The sequence below is a fragment of the Mytilus trossulus genome, chromosome 2, assembly GCF_036588685.1.
Source record: "Mytilus trossulus isolate FHL-02 chromosome 2, PNRI_Mtr1.1.1.hap1, whole genome shotgun sequence".
In the NCBI taxonomy this organism is placed as follows: Eukaryota; Metazoa; Mollusca; class Bivalvia; order Mytilida; family Mytilidae; genus Mytilus; species Mytilus trossulus.
The window spans coordinates 54,634,467-54,660,477 of NC_086374.1; the positions used below are offsets into that span (position 1 = coordinate 54,634,467).

At 30.3% G+C, this 26,011-nt stretch overlaps 2 protein-coding genes across 4 annotated transcripts in view; one reads left to right on the forward strand and one right to left on the reverse strand.

The window, feature by feature from the left end:
• Nucleotides 1-26,011, forward strand: part of LOC134707590 (tudor domain-containing protein 5-like) — a 71,355-nt gene that overhangs the window by 31,486 nt on the left and 13,858 nt on the right. The window contains exons 13-14 of the mRNA XM_063567495.1: nucleotides 4,609-4,689; nucleotides 5,236-5,379. Of these exons, the coding sequence (XP_063423565.1) occupies nucleotides 4,609-4,689; nucleotides 5,236-5,379 (225 nt within the window). The remainder of the gene's footprint in view (nucleotides 1-4,608; nucleotides 4,690-5,235; nucleotides 5,380-26,011) is intronic.
• Nucleotides 6,304-24,638, reverse strand: LOC134707589 (E3 ubiquitin-protein ligase TRIM56-like). Of its 3 annotated transcripts, none has more exons than XM_063567491.1 (2): nucleotides 24,542-24,638; nucleotides 6,304-12,973 (listed from the first exon to the last, which is right to left on the reverse strand). In XM_063567491.1, the coding sequence occupies exons 1-2, from the start codon at nucleotides 24,561-24,563 to the stop codon at nucleotides 10,725-10,727; spliced, it is 2,271 nt and encodes a 756-aa protein (XP_063423561.1). In that variant the 5' UTR covers nucleotides 24,564-24,638; the 3' UTR covers nucleotides 6,304-10,724. The 3 variants fall into 3 exon arrangements, with proteins under 3 accessions (XP_063423561.1, XP_063423563.1, XP_063423562.1); XM_063567493.1 differs by lacking the exon at nucleotides 24,542-24,638 and adding an exon at nucleotides 24,331-24,404; XM_063567492.1 differs by lacking the exon at nucleotides 24,542-24,638 and adding an exon at nucleotides 17,649-17,792.

Sequence of the window (26,011 nt, forward strand, 5' to 3'; positions counted from 1 at the left end):
TTGGTCAAGGTAGTTTTTGATGAAGCTGAAGTCCAATCAATTTGAAACTTAGTACACATGTTTCTTATGATATGATCTTTCTAAATTTGAAGCCAAATAAATTTTTGACCCCAATTCCATGGTCCACTGAACTTAGAAAATGAAAGTGTGAGTTTCAGGTTAAAGTTTTTGGTGAAGGTAGTTTTTGATGAAGTTGAAGTCCAATCAACTTAAAACTTAGTACACATGTTCCCTATGATATGATCTTTCTAATTTTAATGCCTAATTATATATTTTTTCCCATTTTCACGGTCCATTGAACATGGAAAATGATAGTGGGAGTGGGGCATCCGTGTACTTTGGACACATTCTTGTTTATATAAATATAGATTTTACCACTGCATCAAGTGTGATAGGATATTTATCCACTTCACACAGTTATATTTTTAAATTTAAGGAGGCTTGCGGGTACAAAAATTTCAGCAAAAATATAAACATTTGTTTTTTCATTACAAATTTTATTTATTACACTATAAGTTACCCAGTGTGCAATTGTTCTAATATGAGAGTTTATCTGGTCAATAAAAAATCATATCGGGTGAGATAATTCTAGTTGACGTAATAAATAAGGGAGATAATTCCAATTGACTAAATAAAAAATTGTACTGAAATTTATTAGGACAATATCAGCCAATTAAATTGCGAGAAATTACTCTAAATCAGGATAATATTTGTTATTACTTTATGATATGATACAAAAATCAACCATAAAAATCTATTCAGTTTGGCCACAGATGACTTTTAAAATGTATATATATCATAGAAAAAGCTCCAATTAATTCCCTTTGGTGTGAAAATGCTATTTTTTGGCATTAGTATTGAAATATCTTTTTTAACTCATTGGTGACCCATATTTTTTTTATTATTATTTTCAAATAAACTTCACTCAAACTAAATAATTGTAAAATTTAAGCGATTTCTGTAATTTATTTCTTTTTAGAGGCAGATTGTGAGCTTAAGGTACCAGTCTTGTATTACAACTCCAATTTCCGGTGCATGTCAAAACATGGAGGGAAACAAAATAGTGCATTTTTTTCTGCATTTTTTTCTGAACTCAATATCTTCTGTCTGATTATAGGTTTATGCTGAATTGAAACATATATATAGACTTTAAAAAAATCTTGCATTTTTTGGGGATATCAATCCAGGAAAGTGGAAGGATATCATGTTTACTGGAAGTGGTGCGGCCTAGTAAAAATAGCAAACAGAAAGTAGAAAAAAAATGTTTTGACTTCAGGATTGCGTAACTTTTTATTCTTCGTGGCAAGACCCCCTTTTTTTTTGGATTAAATCACAATTTCACATTAGTACATACATGATATGAACATGAAATTTTTTTTCTATGTAGCATTTTTTATTTTTTTATTTTCAAAGATCAGCTGTTTAGCATGTAAGCCTATGGAGCAGTCAATTACAAGACTGCAACCTTAACGGAACGTTGACCCTATTTTTTTATTTCATTTTTAGCTCACCTAGTGAGCTTTTCCCATCACTTGGCGTCCGTCGTCGTTAGCTTTTACAAAAATCTTCTCCTCTGAAACTACTGGGCCAAATCAAACCAAACTTGGCCACAATCATCATTGGGGTATTTAGTTTAAAAAATGTGTGGTGTGACCCGCCAAACCAACCAAGATGGCCCCATGGCTAAAAATAGAACATAGGGGTAAAATGCAGTTTTTGGCTTATAACTAAAAAAACAAAGCATTTAGAGCAAATCTGACATGGGGTATAATTGTTTATCAGGTCAAGATCTATCTGCCCTGAAATTTTCAGATTAATCGGACAACCCGTTGTTGGGTTGCTGCCCCTGAATTGGTAATTTTAAGGAAATTTTGCTGTTTTTGGTTATTATTTTGAATATTATTATAGATAGAGATAAACTGTAAACAGCAATAATGTTGAGCAAAGTAAGATTTACAAATAAGTCAACATGACTGAAATGGTCAGTTGACCCCTTTAGGAGTTATTGCCCTTTATAGTCAATTTTTAACCATTTTTTGTAAATCTTAGTTATCTTTTACAAAAATCTTCTCCTCTGATACTACTGGGCCAAATTAATCCAAACTTGGCAACAATCATCTTTGGGGTATCTAGTATAAAAAATGTGTGGCGTGACCCGGTCAACAAACCAAGATGGCCACTACAGCTAAAAATAGAACATAGGGGTAAAAGGAGTTTTTGGCTTATAACTCAAAAACCAAAGCATTTAGAGCAAATCTGGCATGGGGTTATATTGTCTATCAAATCAATATCGATCTGCCCTGTAATTTTCAGATGAATCTGACAACCCGATGTTGGGTTGCTGCCTGTGAATCTGTAAGTTTAAGGAAATTTTGCTGTTTTTGGTTATTATCTTGATTATTATTATAGATAAAAATAAACTGTAAACAGCAATAATGTTCAGCAAAGTAAGATTAACAATTAAGTCAACATGACCGAAATGGTCAATCGACCCCCTAAGGATTTATTGTCCTTTATAGTCAATTTTTAACAATTTTCATAAAATTTGTAAATTTTTATTAACATTTCCACTGATACCACTGGGCCAAGTTCATTATAGTTAGAGATAATTGTAAGCAGCAAGACTGTTGAGTAAAGTAAGATAAACATACATATCACCATCACCAAAACACAATTTTGTCATGAATCCATCTGCTTCCTTTGTTAAATATTCACATATACCAAGGTGAGCAACACAGGCTCTTTAGAGCCTCTAGTTCTATTAGGTATATGATAAAGTTCATTTATAAAAAAAAATAGGCAAATCCTATATTAGAAAAAAAAATGATTTATACCCGTGAGCCCCCTTAAGTTGATAAATATTGTATTGCACAAGATTTGGTGGTGGAATTCTGTTTCTCTAATGGTTTTTAGGTGATTTAAAGACATTTTTAATCCTACTTTTCGAAATATCAGAAAAAAAATGTGTTCTTTCTACCTGATGTCATCAGGCATGATCGCCTTTTTTCATGACGTCACAATAAGAGTTTCAGAAATTAAAAAAAAAAAATGACTTTATCGAATTTTGACAAATGAATAATTGATAAACTATCCACTCATCATATAAATAAACAGGTAAGAAAAATTGTGTAAGAATTAGAGCAATAATTTATCTTCAATTTCAATCTGTTTTGATAAGTATAAACCAAAAAAATGCATTTGCTTATAAATATCACACTCCCCTAAATTTAAAAAAAGGTTTTCTGCAAAAGTTTATTGGATTGAGCAATTGAAAATCATCTCAACCAGATAGAAATAAAGGATCTCTTGTACATAGTCTCTAAACAATTATTAAAATCAGCCTTCATTGACAAAATTGAGGAATAACCGCAAAATGTGTACTTCACTATTTTATTTCTATTTTTTACTAGTCCTGAAGGCACCACACTTGCTGGTAAAATGTGTGACCAATAGAACTATTGCAATGTGGTAAAAACATTTGAGTCTTGTTATCTTTTGTACTTAGTGGTATCCACTCGTTTACACACTACCACACAACCACCACTTAGGTGTTTTTCACTTATAGAATTTTAAAGGTACGGAAGGTTTCATGTAGTGCTTGTTATACACTGCTTTACTTCTGAGTGTCAATTGATCCTTCTATCTATCTGTATATCTGTCCATCTGTAAAAAACTAAAAAATTGGGAAAGGAAATGGTGAATGTGTCAAAGTGACAACAACCCCACCATAGAGAAGACAACAGCTGAAGGCCTCCAATGGGTCTTCAATGTATCAAGGAACTCTCGCACCCGGAGGCTTACTTCAGGAGGCCCCTTAAAAAATATGTATACTAGTTTAGTGATAATTGACGTCATACTTAACTCATGATGTCTTACATGTATTTGTCTCAGCAAATATAAATAAAAGCTTTTGGATATTTTGTGCCAAGCTTCAAATAAGAACTAAAGGTTAATTTTGTTTACAGGTAGCCACATCTTCACTTCCTATTTGGAATATAAATGTTAGAAATTAACTTCAATTTTTATGCACCATTTATGGGCATTATGTTTTCTAGTCTGTGTGCCTGTTCGTCTGTTCATTCATCTGTTCATTCGTCTGTCCGGCTTCATGTTAAAGTTTTTGATCAAGTAGTTTTTGATAAAGTTGAAGTCCAATCAACTTGAAACTTAGCACACATGTTCCCTAAGATATGATCTTTCTAATTTTAATGCCAAATTATAGTTTTCACCACATTTTCATGGTTCACTGAACATAGAAAATGATAGTGCAGATGGGGCATCCGTGTACGAAGGACACATTCTTGTTTTAAGCAAATACAGATAAGACTTTCTTTATAAAGGGTACTTTGCTTATTTTTTTTATTGGTGTTACAATTTTAGATCTGTCAGGTTTCTACTTCTTGTTTTGTATGTTAGTCACATTAATGGATGTTTTAGAAATTTTTGTTGAATATTTACTCTGTTACAACAAATCATAGTAAGTTTGATATTTGATACCAAATTTAATGATGGTAAGCTAATATAATTAACAATGTACTTATCTCCTATCAACTTTTACATGTTCAATTACATAACGTATATTTTTTGATAATGACATTTCTTTTTTAGAAGTGGACAATGAATGCAAGAAACAAACTACTTTCCATGTGTATAAATAAACCACTGGTGGCATTAGCAACAAAAGAAAAGGTAAACACAATCTAAAAAAAGATATTTTATTTATCCCTTGTTGCTATGCTTTGGGGATGTTTATAGTTTTTGAGGGGTCTTTCAGTCAAGATAAAAATTAGATGTGACATGATTGCCAATGAGACAACTTCCCACCAAAGTTTAAATGATGTTTTAAATTATATGTCATAGTACGGCTTTCAACATTGAGGAAGATCCACACCACACAGTGAGCTGTTAATGGCCAGAAGTAACGAATGTTAAACAATCCAAACAAGAAAACTACCAGCCTGAATTCTGTACAAAACAATAAACAAAAAACAACTATGCTATACATCATTTTTTGTACATCAGCAAACAAAAACCTCTAAACTACACTTTACACCCTGATGATGTTGGAGAGGCAAACATAGTGTAGCAACTAGCAAGATTAAACATGTTTGCTGTGTCCAACCCTCACCGAACAGTGAACAGAGGTGTTACTGCACAACATAAGAACACACTATGGAAATCAGTTATGGGCTCAACTCATAAGTTATAGACAATTAATTTTGTGTTTGTATTTAGGATAGAGTAATGTCCCTTGTTCTGGTAGACACTTCAGGAGAAGAGGATGTCTGTTACAATGACAAGCTTGTACAAGAAGGATATGCTATATTTAGACCAGACGATCATACCACTAATCTAACAGGTCCTTCAGATGCACCAGAGGTAAGGGTTAAGTGAATGATACAGGCAAGTTTTGAAGAGTGAAACAAAATTGTTTGAATAACCCACACTGTAATGTTGACTTACTGTGGATTCATTTATTTTTCGTGGTTATCAATTTTTGTGGATTGAGGAAAGCATTTTTGTTGATATTTGAATTCATGGTTTTGCCACTCTGTATACAAAGTATATAAAAAATATGTAATTCTTTGAACATTAGAAGTTGTGGTTCACATGAACCCTTGAAACTCAGGAAAATTGGTACCTAACGAACAAAAAATAATTCACATGATACGTTGATGAATAACAGCTATAAAAACCATATGTCACATTGTACGATTATTTTAAAAATTTTAGGTGATTAAAATCTCCTCTGTTGAGATCCCTTTATTCAGTGGTAAAGAAGCAGTTAAAACATAGTTAATTGTTTCTTCAAAGTGAATAACAGCTTAGAAATTATTCAAGATTAAGTAGTAGAGACACAGATTTGTTAATAGCCTCTAAGAGCATCCTGTAGCCTTCTTCAAACAAGTGTATGACTGCCATTATTAAGAGCTTGGTCAACCTAAGTAAATACTTTAAAAAAAGGTATTTGCTGCTTCTCATGAGAAAGTGTCCTTGTTTGTCAATTTATGGAAAAAATAATTTGTTTTTCAGTACTTTAAGGCCAGATTTTACATCTGACACACCAAAACTTTCTAGAAATGAAGAATGAAATAGGGTTTTAAATTTAAAGTTTCAAAACTAGAAAAAAGATTTCCCATTAATACATTGGCAGTATCTGCAGTCGATAACATCCATCTTACTTTGTTGTGGCCGTTGTACTGTGTTAGGTCCCTTGCATATTGGATTTATTAACAGCCAATTTCATCTTTTATGCATGTTCAGGTTGTATTTTTGCAGTGGTTATATAAAATAAACAGAATGTATATTTGTATTGAATTTTAATGATAAATCTAACTAAAACAGTTTAAAATATCACAACTAATAACGTAAACAGTTTTGTTTAACTTGGTGAAATGGTCAATTGATCAGTCCCTACAGTCAAATACAGAATTTTGTTGCATTATGGGAAAATGAAATAAAATTCCTGATATTTATTAGATATCAATTTATTGATTCCTGGTTTTCTTGGATGGAATTTAAACATTGTTTACTTGTTTGTTTGTTTTGATTGTTTTGTTATACTTTTAGATACTAATTTTGACTACTATTAAAGGGGCCAAACATTTTGAAAATGAGCTTCATTAATAAAAATATCTGGTATTTGTGGAAAATAGGTGTTTGCTATGGTAAAAATATAAGTAATATCCGTTATATTAAAAATGTCTTAATTCAATGCTTGCAATACGACTGATTATTTTACTATTTGATGATGAAAAAAATGAACTGTAAGATAATCATAGTTTTAATATAGTTGACCATTTAAAAATATCACAGATAAGTAAATGCAATTAGGCATACTAACAATCTTAAATAACTTAATAAGAAACTGACAAGTACAGTGAAGCCTGTATAAAAACAATCCCATTATGAGTGAAGCATCAGGGTATATTAAGCAGGTGATTGTATAATTTGAGTTACAACAATGTTTAATCACAGAGTTTTTGTTTAAAAATAAAATAAGATTGGGGTATATGTCAAATATGCATCCATCCAGTGACACAACTCTGCAGGACATGTAGACTGTAGAGGTTAATATATAGAACTCTACCAATAGACGACTGTCTTAACAGTATATTAAGCTCTAGATTAACCCAAGTCTTTATAAAAACTGTGAATAAACTAAATACAAAGATGTCAAAGATGTGTTATGACACAAAAGTGCAGTTTAGAATGTTTTCTGGATCTCATCGTTGGAGACTGTTTTCTTGTTCTCATGGGTTGTTTAAGACAGTGGGTTGTATTAGACAGGTTTCTTGTTCACACATCGGATGATTTAGACAGGTTTCTGGTTCATATGGAAGTTGATTTATACAGGCCTCACTGTTTTTCAGTTACATTCACATCATAATGTTAAAAAACTAATAATTATGACAACAATCATTCACATAAAAACGTTGAAAAATAATAATTTCTGACAACAACTATGTTTAAAAATATCTAAATAGGTAATACAAAGACATGAAAATGAAATATGAAAATAACAAATGTCTTAAAGCATTTTAAATATCAGAATGAAGAATAAATGTTCTTTATTTATATCATTTGGAACTAGGTTTGATGTCATTAAGGGTTTTTTTTACTGCAAATTTTATATACGTTAACTTCTAGATATAAAAGTGCACACATCTTTTTCTGTTATACTAGTACTTGTTTAAAAGTGTTCTCCATGTTGATAACATTTTCCATATTTCATTTCACAAAACACTTGCAAGTATGGAAGACAGTATCGCTTTTTGACACGAGCGAAGGGAAAGGAATAAAACATCATACAATTATATTGTTACAGTAGCATCCACTTTGTTTAACTTACATTGACTAAATGTTCAAGGCCCTTCCCACATTTGTTCCATAGCTATATCTATTTATAGTCTTTGCTATATCATGGCTGAAAATTATTATTTTACGAGAAAACGTAAGTATCCAAGGAGAACTAGCGACCTTCAAACTATATTGAAGGACATTTTCATAACTGAAAGCTAAATGTCAGATTGATGAACTTAAAAGGGTCAAGTCAATCTTCTGAATCATTTTACATGTAACCAGATCAATTTCGATGTAATTAAAACAACTTTTTATCAAAATTAGATTTCCGAAACTCGTTAAGGGATGATTAACCATGGATTTTTTTATGTCGGAAGCTATAAGTTGATATATTAATTACAGTGAAATCAATGATTGAAAGTCAATTTTGACTGAGATAATAACATTCAAGGTAAAAATTGACAGTTATAGTTTTGTAAATTACATTATAGATTATTGGGAATACAGATTAGTATGTCTGGTAGGCCATTAAATATTTGTAGCTTTTGAAAAGCTTTAGATTTCAGAACATGTTTAGTTTAATGGCAATTAACAGACAATTTCATAATAGAACTTTTTTTTACATTGAGGTTGAAAACAGCTGGTAGATTTTTGCTCATTCTACACAGAACATATTTGACTATGAAACAAAGAACCTTTTCTGTTTGTCTAGATATATTTTTACATGCAATCTGCAGACCTTTCTTTACCATATTTGGTTACAGCTATATGGTTGAGTTTGAACTAAATTTTACCAGACTAAGGTAATAAGATTGCTCTAAATTTTACTAGATTTGGGTAAAGATATGTGGTGTAGGTTAAACCAAGATATGGATAAACTGACAAATTCCTGCCAATCAATTTATTTTTAATGAAAAGTTTGACAAACAAAAATACAATACCAACTACAGGGAATTTTAAGGATGAAAAAAGTTAATTAAACTAGGTTATACATGCTGTCAATTTCTTTGGTCAATACTTTAAAAGAAGATATGCAACAAATAAAAACACTATTACATTTCTGTTTATAATAAGATTCTAAGGATATATTTGCTCTGTCATTTCTAGTATGTCCTTTTATGAAATCTATTGACTAATTTTTCACGTTTGTCTTGCAATTGACACATTATTCTTTGTTTTAACTCAGTTTAATGTTTGATGTTTGTAAATGAATTAGATTCACCAGAAATAAAACTACCATAAACAATTTCTATGAATAGTCTTCCATGAAAATGTGTCCATAAAATTCAGATTTCAGTACTACGCTCTACCTGGCTTCAATGCAAGCATTCTAAGTCAACTCATATTTAGATTTTTAAAAAAATGTTAACAAATGAAGGTAACACATGTAATCTTTTACTGGTCTTTATCAATAATTTATTTGATATTCTGCATCGCTTTTAAATTTTTTTCCCTGTCTAAGGAAACAAACTTAATTAGAATATTTTATATATAAGTTAGTTTTTTTGTGTTTTCTATTGATTTTTCCCTGAGATGAATGTTTTAGATAAATTAAGTCCATTATGAATTATCACCTATTGATGATGAAAATTACAAAGTAGAAAGAAGGTTGATTTTATCTTTGAGATTAAAAACACCCAGGAGATTCTTTTGTTTATTTTGATGTTCTAAACATGAAACATGGACATTAGGGTGATGTCTTTGAACTTCATTAAAAAAAAATCCAATATAAGGCCTCATGATCAATTTATTTTTCATTCTTTGAAAAAAAGCCAGCATTAGTTTAGGATTAAATTTTTTCAGGGGATGGGTGGGAAAGGGTGGGAGATATTGTTGCTGATTTTTTTTTTCTTTTCTATTTTTATAAAATTGAGGCTTTATTTGGAAATTTATCTAGATGAAAATATAAAAGCATTTTAGACATGTCAATGAATGGTCTTTTTATTAAAAAAATAAGAATGGAATTTTGCATTATATTTAGCTCCCTTGTGTTCCAAAAAAAAACCTAAAATAAAATGTATATGGCCTGAGTTGTTTTCAATTTTGTAGGAATTAAGCCGGAAAACAGCTGAAAGCTTAATACTTTCATTTGACTTTTTAAAAATTCTTTTGAAAATATTGACATTTTAGATCGTAAAGTTTTCCTGACATGGGATTTCTTTGTCATGTTGTTTTATAAAACAAGGAACTATTAAATGGAAATTGATCTTTTATGGGATTAAATCACACGACTTGACAATAATTTAGCCATTGTGAAAGTGTGATGACCTAAAAAGCTATAGCATAGTAAAATAGACCGCCTTTAATAGAAATTTATTGTGTAATTTCAAGAGTATATTCCTTTATATCAACATGTGGTATAAATAGATTAATCAAGCAGAAAATTGCGATCAAGTTTACTAAGAATGTTTTCTTTAAGTTTGACCTATATACTCTTATTATGCATTTATGTCACGTCAAGTTTCCATTCCATGTGATATGTCATGGCAAGATAATGGTACTTTCAGAAAATCTAAGGGTAAAAGAAGAATAAAATATTTTGCAAGCAGATGTTTTCTTTCACTAATTTATCCATATAATATTAATTTCAATTTTGTGAGTACACTGAGTGATAATAAAAATTTAAAAAGTATCAAAATATTATTTTTTCCCTTCTCTATCATGATCTTCTTTATAATAATATAATTTTATACTAAACATATATCCATGGTAATCATTGTTTACAGACTTCTTCATTTTCTTGTGTTATCATCTAATATCATAATCTTGAGTATATCAGATGGAATAAAAAACAATGCATGCAATCATGGTAAAAGTGAAAATATAATAATAAAGTAACAATATAAAATGTACTAGTAATCACAATATGAGAAAGACTGGAAATGGCACTATTGAATAACAAATAAAATACAGTAACTGCGTCAGAGATACTCATAATATTTCATGGTACCTTCTGGCATCACAATCACAAGAAGTTTATCTGGTAATGTTCCCACAAATCTTGGAATGTCATCTAAAAGAAATGATTTCTTTAACTGGCCTTTGCTGCTCAGGATGTCTATTCGACCCTCTCGTTTGTCCGTCACGATAATGTTTCCGTACTTGTCAATACTTATTAAATCTGGCCCCTGATAAATTTCTCCCTCTGTGTCACTGTTTCCATATTCAAAAATTAATTCTCCCTTAAGATTAAATGCTATGACGGTATTGCTCCCTGGATCAGTCACAACTAACAGATTGTGTTTGTTGTCGACAGCAACACACTGCGGTTTCTCTAATAAGTAGAGTCCAAATTCATGAAAGTCATCATTTGTAATTCTTTTTGTGAGAAGACCGTCTTTACTATAAAAAGCTATATTTCCTCCCGACTTAGCTGACTTTCCATGATGACTTCTCAACTTAGCATAACGGTTTGAAGTGACTATGATACTGCCTTTATTGTCTGCAGTTACAAAATTTAGACCAAAACTCTCAATATTGCTGTCCGAAAGTATGTGTCCAGTTCCGTCATTTTCTAACACCCTCACCTTGAATCTGTTGTCTCCCCTTGGAATTGTCATGGCAACCTTTCCATCACTGGAAATAGAGTGAATGTTCCAACCATTGTCTACATGTACTGTTCCCTTGACAATTCCTCTTTTCTCAAGGACATAGACCATTTGGGAACCAGTTGTGGTTGTACCAATGATCATGTCTCCTTTGCTATTAATTCCAATCCCTTTTATACACTCTCTTTGAATGACGGCTGGAAGTTCTGTTTCTTTTTTAGGGTCTCCTAATTCAAAGCAGTTTTCAGTCTCATATTCTGTCTTTTCAATTTCTTCACTGAATTTAACATTTCTGAAATTCTCACTGTTGTTGCTAGCACTGAGCATGTCTGAGTCTGAACCACTGTTGTACTGGGTTTCTTGAGCTTGGTTGAATATTTCTTCTAGTTCCGGTTCAGTATTTTCAGCAGTATCACTACAATGACTACCATGGCCATTTTCCAAATTTAGGTGATAGATATTTGCATTTGAATCTTTACGATGTTCTGTTGTATCTGTTCCTTTTTCAGACAATTCTCCAAACAAATTGCATATTGTTTCCACAGTAACGTTTGGTTTTGTTAATTTAATTGTCAGCGTTTCAACTTCATCTGTGCCAAGTGTTTCTTCACATAGTTCACGAATTCGATAACCAACTTTCTTGCGTAGGAAAACCTTTTCTTCATAAGAACCATAACTCAATAAATTCTCTGTAAATTCTTTCACCCCATTAATAGATTTCAAATGCATCTTGATATCATATCGCCTATTTGCTATTTCATCCTTTTTCTGAGTATTTCGTTTGTTAACTTCTTCAATTAGCATATTTTCATACTCTGTGATTAAGTCTGACAAAAACTTTGTTCGTTTTTTCACAACTTTATGCAGTTCTTTTGTTTGGTTTTGAATGACCTCTTCACTTTTGTCAAGTCTGAGTAATGCTTCATCTAATTCTTTCTCGTCATCATTTAATTCTTCCAATGGATCTTTGATCTTACTTTCAAAATGTCCCGCAACAGTTGTCAGTTCTGCACAGCGATGGTTGCCATGGTTATTCACATGGCAGTCGGCACAAATGAGCAAGTCACAGTCAATACAGAACACAGCACCAATATCCATAGCATCATAAAGTTCACAGCACTTTGGAATCACATGACTATTTTTAGCAAATCCTTCCTCCTGTTTGCTTTCCACACGGGCATCATACTCATCAATTGAAATCAGACTATGGTTATCTGTTTCCTCTGATGTTTGATGGGATTCTGTACATGTTGGACAAAGAGCATTTTGACACACATCACAAAAAGTTACAGCATCAACAAAGTTTCCAGCATTTTTACAGAACCAACAAAGTGTCTGAGGTTTAAGATTTGTTGAACTAGACACTTTTGAAAGCCTCCTGGCAAGAATATTCTCTGGTAAAGGTGCAGCATCTTGTTCGTTCTTTATTTCCGTAGCACACACTGGACAGGGGAAGTAATTATCTTCATCAATATTTTTGTCAATATGTCCAGATATGCATGGATTGCAGAAAGTATGAAGACATGGAAGAAACTTGGGTTGTTTGAATTCCTCTTCACAAATAGGACAACATAGGTACTGTTGTGGAATGACCAGTTCAGTCTGCTCCAACTCCATTCCGTCTGGAATAGAAAAATATGGAAATGAATATGGATTGTATTTGTACAGGGTTTTTATTTTTATGCAACCTTATATATCTTTAGCCCACACAAAAAGTAAGTTGTCCACTTCAAAGTGATAAATTTTTTCAATTTGAAAAATGTGCCCGCATTTAGAACCAGTATGACAATTTTATCCTTGACAAATAAAAAATGTTTCCTCAGATTATCAATCATAAATAATATGGGAAGAAGTCGTGTTTCATGTGTACACAGTTTTGATGTGCAGAGTTATTTAATGGTTTGGCAAATATCTATGATTTAAATGCACTTTATTTTCACTCTAGATATGCAAATGAGTAAATTTTATTGAAGTGCAAGTAGAAATAATATATACAGCCAAATAAAAATCTTTTAATTCTAGAGAACCTTTTGATTTTAATTTCTTTATAATATTTGTCATCCATGTCAAGAATTTATTTTTTGAATTACAATATTTTCTGTTCAACTCCAGCTATGATGGTCTTATTTTGATGGAGGGTTTGTTGGTGTGGGATGTTTCTTGGACTGATATGGAAACAAATAAGTTTAATAAAATTGAGAATGGAAATGGGGAATGTGTCAAAGAGACAACAACAGAAGGTCACCAACAGGTCTTCAATGTAGCGAGAAATTCCCGCACCCGGAGGCGTCCTTCAGCTGGCCCCTAAACAAATATATACTAGTTCAGTGATAATAAACGCCATACTAATTTCCAAATTGTACACAAGAAACTAAAATTAAAATAATACAAGACTAACAAAGGCCAGAGGCTCTTGACTTGGGACAGGCGCAAAAATGCGGCGTGGTTAAACATGTTTGTGAGATCTCAACCCTCCCCCTATACATCTAACCAATGTAGAAAAGTAAACGCATAACAATACGCACATTAAAATTCAGTTCAAGAGAAGTCCGAGTCTGATGTCAGAAGATGTAACCAAAGAAAATAAACAAAATGACAATAATACATAAATAACAATATTTTCGCCATCAAAGCTTACAATGCACATAAGTACTGCACATGATTATCAAAGTTTCCCAATCAGACAACACAAATTATACAAATTACTCGTAAACCTCTTATAATTGCTCTAAGTCCATCTGAAACTGATGCTTTGCAGTATAAATAAATACCAAAGTGGTTTCGTGCTGCTTTAAGATGTCATTGATTAGAAAAACTGTTGTAGAAAGGCATATATATGTTGTATAAACACGCATGATATCTAATCGATATCATTTTTTTGATTTAATTTAATTAAATAATAATAATAAAATTAACCATGAATATAAATAAGGCAATGATAATTGTATGACTATCAAGTGTTTGAAATTCAATATTTAATTAAAAGAAAAGCGTTTATTTGGGTAAGGAAAAAGTAAAATCACTAAAATACTGAACTTCGAGGAAAAATTCAAAATGGAAAGTCCCTAATCAAATGACAAAATCAAATGAAAAAACACATCAAACAAATGGACAACAACTGTCATGTTCCTGACTTGGCACTGGCATTTTCAAATGTAAAAAATGGTGGATTGAAACTGGTTTTATAGCGCTAAACCTCTCACTTGTACGACAGTTGCATCAAATTCAAAATGTGTATTGACGGCCACAAAATTCAATAAGATCTGCATTTGCCACATTTTAAGGTGGGTGGCTTTGTGTGAGAAGGCTGTTTTAATAAGATTGTGATAGCCAAGGAGAAACTTCATGCACATAGGAACAATTGTTAAAAGAGTGAATATCTAAGATGTCTTTTGGGTTGATGTTTTATCTTGTGTCATTGGGTAGCTGTTTCATTTCCTTTATTCATATATTAAATTTACAGTATGCTTACAAATTATCCTTTTTACTCTTTTCTCTTACGTTTTTATTCTGAGTTTTCTATTGCGTTTTAATTCCTCAGATATTTGATACAGGTAATTAAACATTTACATCTAACATTGATGCATATATAAACTATTTGAAAGGACTGTTCAATGCAATGTATTTTCATTTGAAATGTGGTACTCATTTAGAGGTAACATATATGAAATAAGACAGAAACACACAAATGGAAATTTGTAACAATATACTGTAAAAGCAGTAACTTTCGTGGAGGAATTAATTTCGTTTATTTTGTGGAAAGAATATATCCACGAAATAAAAAAAACCATGAAAATTTAACCTTCATATAATATCACTTCCATTTAATAGAAAACAATGAATTAAATCCCCATGAAATCGTATAAAGTGACAAAACCACGAAATTTTAACCCCCACGGTAAGTTAATGTTTCTACAGTAATTTGTAATGTTTAATTTATGTTGGAAAGGAAACGTATTATTCTCTCTTCTTTGAGGTGGTCATTGGCATTTAACAATGAAACCGATGATACTTTATTGAGTGAGCTTACACAAACAAGATAAAATATTTCTGTCAGTCAATTAATCTATATCTAATTCTCGTCCATTTAAATTTTTGTTTGCCCTACTATCACTGAATGAATGGTAGTTAATTCATATTGACCTAGCAAACTATTCCTTATTATTGACGGTATAAACAGGGTTTAACCTTTCTTAATATCGGGTGAATATTACATATGCTGTTCTTTACATCTTGTTAAAATATTATCGTAGTTTTCCATAAGAGGTGATCACGGGATTAAAACTTGATTGAATCAGAGTAAATTATATTCACCTTCCTACGGGTAAATGAGAGATTTATCTTGTTAACAGAATTCAATAGTATATATAGGACCAAGTAAAATTAACTGTTTTGATTCATATGTTAATATATTACGATAATATTTCAGTTTCATTTAAAAAAAGAGTTATTTATAAAGTGGCTACAAAGAATGTATTGTATATGTATGGACGAAAGCCAAATCTTTTATTCACTTGAATATTTAGTTCTTTTAATTAGGTTTCCCCCGCATTTTAATAACCATTGGAAGAGTTTTACTTTTATTTCTCCGTTGGTTAGAATAAGGTGTAAATCTTCATAAAGTTCCTAAAGTTAATAAAGAATTTGAATTTGAGTCTCGTATATTAATTGATTTGAATAAGGTAAAAGTTTTAATGAAGTTTTGATTAGTTTATGATTAACAAAAGCCAGATAATTCTAACTCATAAATCTAAGTTAATATAAAATAAGGAAAAAGGGGGGTGTTCAGATTCAAGAGGATTTACATTCAAATTAAAAGTATAATGCAACATTGGTTATAAAACTACATAGAATTAAGGATGTAAATAAGAAAATTTGGAATTTGTTAACAAGCAAATGAAAAATAATCAATTTAATATTTTGAATTATTTGTTAGAAAGTTAACAATAAGGAATACACTTAAATTGTAACATTACATTAATTTCATGTAGAAACCTGATACATGTCCTAACCTTGATTTCAATTTAAAAGCATATTTCAATAAAAGTAATTACCGGTTAATTTATATATGTTGATGTCTGGGTGTTTAAACTATAAAATCGTAATATATATAAAATATTGTGGCAAATATATTTAATCATTTTATGAGAAAGTTCATGCTTTTAGTTCTTATAATTTTAAGCAAGGAGAAGTCTAAATGGGATGGTCTTTTACAACTTAAAGGAATATATGAGAAAAATATTAAAAGTAAAATTCTTTGAAGTAGAATTTGAATAGCAAATAACAAAATTGAAAAAGCACTTAAAAGATTTTAATGGGGTTAAAGATAGCAATTAAAGGGGGAAATTGCAGAATGAGTACAAAGGGTGAAGGGCTATTGTCAAGTTCAGTGACCAAAACATAAATGTTTTTACTCTACTAAAATTTTGAACTTCTTTCACATCTTATTCTAAAGAGAATGTAAATTTAATTGAACCCTCCTTTTTTGTCAATTAGTTTGAATAACAAAGAATGTATTGTATAAGTATGGAAGACAGCCAAATCTGTTATTCATTTGAACAGTTTGGACTTTTAATTAGGCTTTTACCACTTTTGTTACAGTTATTGCAACAGTTTTTTTAGGTTGATTTTTTTTTGTCAATTTTAAGGTATAATTATCAGCATGATCAATGAAGTTTTGATTAATTTATGATCAGTTTTAAAGCTTAAATTTAAGGTACAAGAAAAGGGAGAAAAGGGAATGAGTATTTGCTTGAATTTCATTTAAAATTTTATTGATGCATTTAAACCTTTGTGCACAAATGTGCATTATGTAGATCAAATTTATGCAATTTGTCAAAGTTATAGTTAAATGATACTGGAATCAAAAATAAATAAAAGTCTGGTTATTTTTGACACAATATTTATGGGGCTAATATTTTAGGATGTAGACAGGATATTGCCAAAAAATCACTGAATTTCAAATGAAACATAAATTATACTTGAATCCTTGAACTCTGAAAATATATTGGTTGCAATAATGCAGTTTACAAGAATGCTTATATGTTTTCCTTCAATGCAAAGTATTTTTGAATATTCTAAATCTGTTGTCTATTAGCTGCAAATGAATTTTAAAGCAGTCTTGAAACCTTGAACTTGGAAAATGAATTGTTTACAGTAAAGATCTATACAAGACTGATAAGTTGAATGTTTTCCTTCTATCAAAATTTGTTTGGACATTCAAAATAAAATTCAAATCAAATCAAATTGAGTCTCAAATATAATAAGTTTTTGGCTGATAATGAGTTACAGTCTTACCTTTTAGGTACATAGAATAGTTAAACCTAAAAATCTCTGTACAGTGGAAAACAAACTTTATCAACCTGTACGTTCTTCAGTGAAAGTAAAATTTAAATCTTGTATACCTAGTGTTTATTTTGTCATTTAAATCTCCATGTTTTATGTTTGAGTGTAAAGATTTGGCAGAGTGTCAACGAGGCTTTATTGATAGAACCGTTACCCGTTAATAACTAAACATTGGATTAATATCTCTTACCTATTGTAATAAGGGGATAATAACGTACAGGTATTGTCAGTCAGGAGAAGGGATTATTAGCTGCCTTTTATAGTAGGTGTCTCGATTGTTAGCACCCATTTATTTATGAATAGAGATAATTGGGATGATTGTGTTAGCATGTGCTTGGTCTTAGGGGTATTTTAACCTTCTGGTTGATAATGACTTCATTGCAATTTATAAAAGTAGAGCATTTCAGCTTCCTGCTGTTATGTATGATTTGTGATTTAATGATATTTGATTCCAGGGATGATATTTAAAGTATTATAATGGTTAGCAGCAACTAAATTAAATGGGCTTCTGACATGTCATGGGGGGAAGTCACACGGTCCGAATTAATCAATAAACATCCATCCCCCCTTAAAAATAGTGCAATTTCATCCTTTATATTTTTTCTCATCATCCTATTTATGCTTGAAATATTTTCCACTGGACATAAGTAAAAAATAAAAATCAATCTATCCTATTTATTTTTGATTTAGCAACTAGTTCAGTGCAAGTCTTTCGACCTTAACTAATGAAACTGAACAAGTTCTGTTGCGTCTTTCAATGTTGGTCCAGGGTTGTTTCAAATCAATTAGAAACAGAATAATAGCAATAGATTTGACAATTTATATCTAGCTGTCAGAATCACCTGACTGTAACTTCAATATTTTTAATCAATATTTTTTATTGCCAATTTGTTATATATTTTATACAGATATGTTTTACTGCTTATTGCAGTTATAAGACTTGAGGTTTACCCACTCTTGAGTAAGATAGACTGAACATCATTCAAGACTTTCCAGTTTTAGCCATTTTATGTCAGATTTATATGTAGGCCTAAGTTCACATATTTGATCATTGATATCAAGACGCATTTTTGAAATTTTTGATACTTTTTTCTATGACTTGATTACTAGTTTCAAATACAACATATCATTGAAACTATGATGATATTAAATAATTGATTTAAACTCCTTCAAAACTCCAATTAAAAGTTTGGAATAAGGACTGAATTTTGGTAAGAATGCTGGTTTTATTACGTCAAATTAGATGAATTATGTATGGCCACAAAGATTTATAATATGTGTTCAGCTTTGGCATTTATAAAACAAACATATATGATTATTTCATTTTTAATTAAGTATTATACAAATACACCCAAGGGATATTGCATAATTTGATACATAATAAATGAAAAAAAGATTTTTAATTCAAAATTCTAGTGAAAATTTGGGATAAAGACTGAATTTTTGATTATAAAGCCTTATTCAAATACACCTAAGGGATATTGCTCAATAAAGCTTTGGTATTTAATTATGAAACAAAAATATTTGATTATTTTCTTTTTAATTAAGCCTTATACAAATACACCTAAGAGATATTACACAACATTACAATATTACAAAATATAGAGCCTATGGATAAGGCTGTTTAATACTATTTAAGTAAAGGGCTTAAGGTTCATTGACCATATGAAAAAATAATATGATTACTGATTATATTTAAATTTAGTAATGTGATTAAATCAGTTAACTGGTATTAAAATGGGCGTTGTTTGACCTTAGAATGCACAGTATTCTATGTGTTTTAAAGGATAGCCATTTGTTTTGTAGCAATCCAAAGCAATTTCAATTTATTTCCATATGTTGTTAAAAATATGAGAGAGGAGTTATTTTCTGTAAGACTTTTTGATATTCATGTTTGCTCTTTGTATAAATCCCTGGCATTATGTGGATGATTTGTTTCACATGGTCCTTGTTAAAGAGGATTGGAACTTGGCTGCAATTTTTTTAAACACAATTGAGCAGAATATTTTCTTTTTCATGAACTACAATTTACAATTCATCAGTTGACTAAATAATTTGCTTAAGTAAGAGACCACAATACATGCAAAATTTTGAAAAACAGCTATGTAATCTTCAACTTTTACTTTAAAATTTCTTAAAGTGTTATAATTGATTTTTTTTATAAATTGATTTTTTAAAATCTACTTTATTAACACATACAAAGGTCGAAAACAAAATTACATTTCCCTTTTCACTGTTTAGATGTTACAGGCAGTACTCACAGCCTTGAGAGTAAATGCAAATAAGGAAGATTGTCAAGAGAAATGAAATATCACTCATTCTAATCACTCAAAACATTTGATACTAGAAAATTTACCCTTTTCAATTTAATGTAAAAGATTATCTAGATACATCAAATCAGCATAATTCATAGAAATATTCTCTTATTGACATTTCAAATGAATTATTTTCTAACAGAAATCCCTGCTATAAATGGATATTAAATCTGTATAAACTTTAAAATACAATTAATGTAAAACTCTGCTAGATTAGAAGATGATGTTGTGAATTCTGAATAAATGATTTCTCTCCATGCAGAAAGATCATAGACAAAAGTTTTAGAAAACAACTCCTGCAACCACTGTTAAGACAATACAAAGATTGCACAATCCCACCATTTATCATTTCTCTTTACAAGCCTATACTCTGAACTACTAATTTGATCACTCGCTTGAATTGTTTAACATTGTCTTATCGGGGCCTTTTATAGCTGACTATATGCGGTATGGGCTTTGCTCATTGTTGAAGGCCGTACAGTGACCTATAATTGTTAATGTTTGTGTCATTTTGGTCTTTTGTGGATAGTTGTCTCCTTGGCAATCATACCACATCTTCTTTTTTATATGAAATAGAGTGTTTTCAATTCAACAGTTTGCAGTCATGAACAATTAAATAAGATTTTACTGTTTTTCGCTTTTTACTTTTAAAAAAAAACTTTGAGAGGAAAGGTTTGATTTTTTTTTAACCCCCGGCTGCAGCTGATTGGGCATTTTGTGTTTTCCTTGTCTGTCTGTACATCCAGCTTATGTCAAATTTTATTACCACAAAATACAGATTAAGTTTGGACTTTAGTCGTGTCAATTTAATTGTTCCAGAGTTAGTCCCTTTGCAAATTCAAATAATTGCTGATTTTTTGTTTCTGTTCACTAAACTTAAGTTTGCCTCATCAGAATGTTATGAAACTCATATACATGTATTCAATGCTTATTACCATAAAACTCAGATCAAGCTTAAATTTAGATGGTGCCCTTGTTACCATTCTTTAATAAGTTATGTCCCTTTATTACATTATTTGCTTGCAGGGGCATCATCTTTGCTTATGGACACGTTCTCAACTTATTTTTTACAGAGTTGCGCTCAGTGCATGGGTGTTAAGTTATGCACATTATTAAATATTTATTGTGTTGTACATGTTGTACAATAATACATTCAGGACAACAAAAAGTCTTATTTTAAACCATATTTATATCAAAATCTAATTATAACCAATACAAATAAACTTCTGTACAGATATTGGAATAAAGACCTGGAATGCACTTGAGCTATGAAATTAAAATTGAAAGTTCTGAAATAATTGAGTCCAATTTTATCTCCCACATGGAAATAATTAGACATTTTAGAAGTATACAAATGACCTTCAATGAATGGAAATATAACCAAGTATTTCTCTTCTTTAAAAGGAAATAGTTTTGATAATTCATATTTTCATTACAGTTGAGTTTAAAGGACTTCAGAAATGTTATACAGAAGCCCCAAAGGAATTTAATGTACTATTGAAAATGACTTGGGAGAAAAATGGATGTTTAGGGTTTATAGGATAAAAACTGCTTTGCTTGGAAAAGAAAATGTTTCAAGATGTTATCAAAATGTTCATTCCTGAAATTTCATTTCTATGAAATAAACATACATGTATTCATGTAGGTAGATGTTTACTAGTTATTCTGTTTGTCTTTGAAGTCCATTTGTTTTGGCATTTGTATTGACAAGTGAAATGCATTGCCTTATTGAAAGAACTATACCTAAACAGTGTAAAGGTCAGTTCCCTCAAACTCAAAAGGGGACATAATTATAGAAGTAGTGCTTTTTAATACTTGCATAGTCAACCAAACAACATGTCACAATCTTTAAGAATTACTCTTACATTTCATTAATATTGATATGCTATCAGCAAAAGAAAATTGTTTAATTACGATAGTGCCAATGTTGTCAATACAACAGGTAATGTAAGTGTTACAAACGATTTGTAATTACATATGAGCGCTTTTAGATGTCATACATGTGATCCATACAATTTGTATTAATTAAGTTTAATGGGAAATTGGAGATTGATATCTCAGCTTGAAATATTGAGTGTGTTGCATAAATATTTCATATGCGCAGAAACAATTTTCAGTCAACTTATTTTATTATAAATATTTGATAATCTTTAGTGTATTGGATTTATATTTGGTTACAATCTCCACCTAATTTAACTTTGAGTTTATACTTTACAAACAGAGTATAAAAATAAAAATTCATACTCAGACTATATAGACCAGTCATTCCGGCAGTCTTCAGATATTGGGCAAAGTCCGGTAAAAATTGGTTTGGTCCAATTAAGTGATATGTGAATTTCTGGACCAATGACCAGTAGATTTTTTAACTTTATCCAAATCATGTGTGTAAAATTTCCTGTAAAAAAGAGTCTAGTTCAGATAAGAAGAATGTTTTATGGGACCACATGCCCAGATGATTTCTCAAAGCCTTGGGAACCACTGATAGACATCTCCCCTAGTTATGGTATGAATGTTTTTTCAAGTGTACATACCTATCCAACTTATCACAATATTTATGTTTCTTACCCCACTATGATCTCACACATTGGTTGCTAAAACAAGTTTTTCCTTGCATCAAATTTTGAGAGAGTTTTTATAGATATTGCTTTGCCATGTTTGACCGTAACAAATGTTTTTATAAAGTTTAAATGCTTTGACCAACATTCTTAGCTTTATTTAGCTTTAATCCTGTTGACCATTTGACCATAAAGTACATATTAAATTTGATTTTATAGGTGCGATCATTCATTATTGACAGATCTTATACATTTGTATCTTACTAAAGCTGGAGAATGGATTCAAAACTGTAAAAGTCAAAGATCAGGGACCTTTAGATGTCATTCACCATAAGTTATGCCCCTTGAAATAAGATTATTAGTAAATTTTAAATACAATAACATATATAAAGCCCATGCATAAGGTCTTATATCTTAAGATCAAAGATCAAGCCACATTTAATGTTATTATAAGGATTTTCTTTACTCTTTCATTGATCTGGTTGTGTTGGATTCAAATGTCAGCTATCAAAGAGGGTTGGTTAGATTTCTACCATATTTCTTTTACTCAACAAAATTTAAGGAATATATTTAGGTAAAGCAAGTGTTCAATCACACCTTATTTTCATCAAACTTCTGTTGGATTCATTCATTGTAATGTATACCAATTTTAGTGGATTGAGGAAAACTTGCATATTTGTTGATATTTGATTTCATAATTTTGCCAAAGTCTTCATTCATTCATTCCTTTAGAAAATTTCTAATTAATTGAAATTTTTAATTTGGGATTCTTGTTTCCACGAAATCCATGTATGATAATGTATCCACAGTAATAGACAAATCTTGTTTGAAATAAGCAGCAGAACTGTAGATCTGAGGTCCTTATGATATTTTTTGACAATTTGTGGAGTATGAATGACAGAAGAGCAACTTATATGCACCAAGCTGACACCAATCTTATCACAAACATATAAAATAAAATGAATCATTAAAATTGGAGTTGATATGCAACAGTCCATACAATTATAAGAAAAACAAAAAAAACACTAGGGATGTATCAATGGACAAATAACATAATGGCTAACTAAAAAGATTGAAAGAAAATATGAAACGAACTAAAGTTCAGGAGTATGAGATCGTAATCATAACTAAAAATAAAAAATTTAAAGACAAATAGTTTGTGTTGTCCATCATCTGTAATTAAAATGTTCTTTTATAATACATCAGTATTTATTGTTTTCTTAAAACTTTCTAAGACACAACTTCAGCTTAATCATAATGAACTTTTAGGTCTGTAATTTCATTGTAAAGTAAGCAGAAACTCTTTGTTATGGAGATTCTAATCGTAAATGCAAGCTTTGATATACCCTGTTTGCTTAAATGTTTCATAGACCTTTGGTTAGGAGTTAGGAACTGTAGGTATTAAAATGATCAAGTTTCTAACTTTTGACTAAAGGAAAAGAATTATTACCAAAGGAAAAAATATAGATTAAGTTACATTTTGTATTTCGAAAATGTCATTTAAATTTAATCATTAAATATCTATGCAGTATACTTTTACGAGTTTTACAGCTAAAATACTGGTTATTTTATTTACAGTATTCATATATAGTTATTTATTTTCAACATTATTATCTTCTATTATTTAGTGCAGAAATGTCACCATCCTGTTTTTGGTGCAATGCAAATTGGGGCAATCTTTTTAATAATAAAAAAAAAAAAAGGAAATAAATATTTCACTATTTTAATTTAAATTGAATGCGCAAAAAATATTTAAATATTTACCTGTTAGTTTGTGAGTATCACTTCATATCTCATCAGAATTTAATTAAAAACAAGTCCCTCTGTCCCAGGTAAAGTGTTTACCTTGATTCAGCCAGGTGAGAAAGGCTGTGGCAAAATATTTCAACGGAAAACAAGTGATTACTGCCAAGTTATTGCCGTAATCGTAATCTAAAAGCATTAATCATCACCCATAGATAATATAATTTTATACCTGTAACTCCGCAGGTCGCCATGCATGCAGAAATCGTAGAAGTTTTCTAAATAAAGACGTTCTATCAGGAGCGTACTGCTATACAGATTAAAAACTGGTTTCCAATATTTAAATTTACATAGATTTATATTGGCAGGAAGGCTGAGTTAAATGTATTGATCTTTACAATAAACCTACTACAATGTTAAATAACTTTTGTAAATGGTCAGTAGACTGTACCACTAATTCATTTCAATATTAGATGGATAAATAGATGCACTTCTATCTTTAAATGGATGTTTTCATGCATGAATTTGAAGACATTTGAGGCCTCAAATTTTGGATCATTTGGTGCAGTTAGAAAATTGTGTATTGAGTTTCAAGTTATACTCCTGATACCGTCTGTGGAGCAAATTGTGAACTATAGAAAATAAAATATATTTAAATGTCTCTCTGATTTAAAATTTGATTTAATATCTGTTTTCCATTCTATGGTAATGATGACCCTAAAACATACACCTTCTAGAAACTCAATTAAGAAAGATTCGTATGTGTTATGAATTTTCATTTTAATGCCTCTGCAAAGAAAAGTTTGAGGTATATTGATTTACCTTTGTCATACTACATTTAAGACATAGTATTTTTTGTCCATCCAATTTCTTTCACAGTTTAAAAGTAAGAACTATTTTTATTTTGTAGAGCATTTTTACATTAACTGTAAATGCCTTGCATTTTTATTTTTTTTCACATAACTACAGTTAAACTTATCCAATATTTAAACATTTTTCAAGTTAGGGTACATTTCCATGTATAGTACCGGGTTTTGTCTGTACCCCTGTGTGTTTGCATAATTAGAGTTGGGGGAAAAAAAATCGAACATAAAAATAATAACCTGGGTTGAAAAAGTGAAAGTTACCATGTATTTGTAGTCTACACAAGTAACATAAAACATAAAATATCAAAAATAGAATTTAAAAAAATCAAGAGCTATTAGGGCAGTGCTGATTTCTTGCTATTTTCCCACCCAAAAATATCTTCAACAAGAAATATTGAACAAAATTCCAAAATTGAGAAAATTAAATCTTCTTTTAATTTGTATGGACAGAATTAGTAGATTTTTTGTCTACGAGACGCACGAAAAATAAAAAAACAAAACATGAGAGATCAAGAGGTCAGCTGATTATGTCTTTTAATTAAAATTCAGTTTGAAAAAGGTCAAATTATTTATAGAAGAATACTGAAGCAACATAAAATGTAATTTATGATTTATTTCTTGATTGAAAAAAAGAAATATATTTGAAATGCTGCCTCCAAAGTTGTCTGCTATTCAGATAAACACACAAATTTGTTTGTAATGCTGATATTACAAGTTATTTGAATAGGAAATGGTTGAGGTTTTAGACAATGCAGAGGATTAAATCTTAATTAGATTAAAATCTTATTAATCCTGTATTGATTTAAATTTTCGTCAAGGCCAGGGAAGACTTTTAA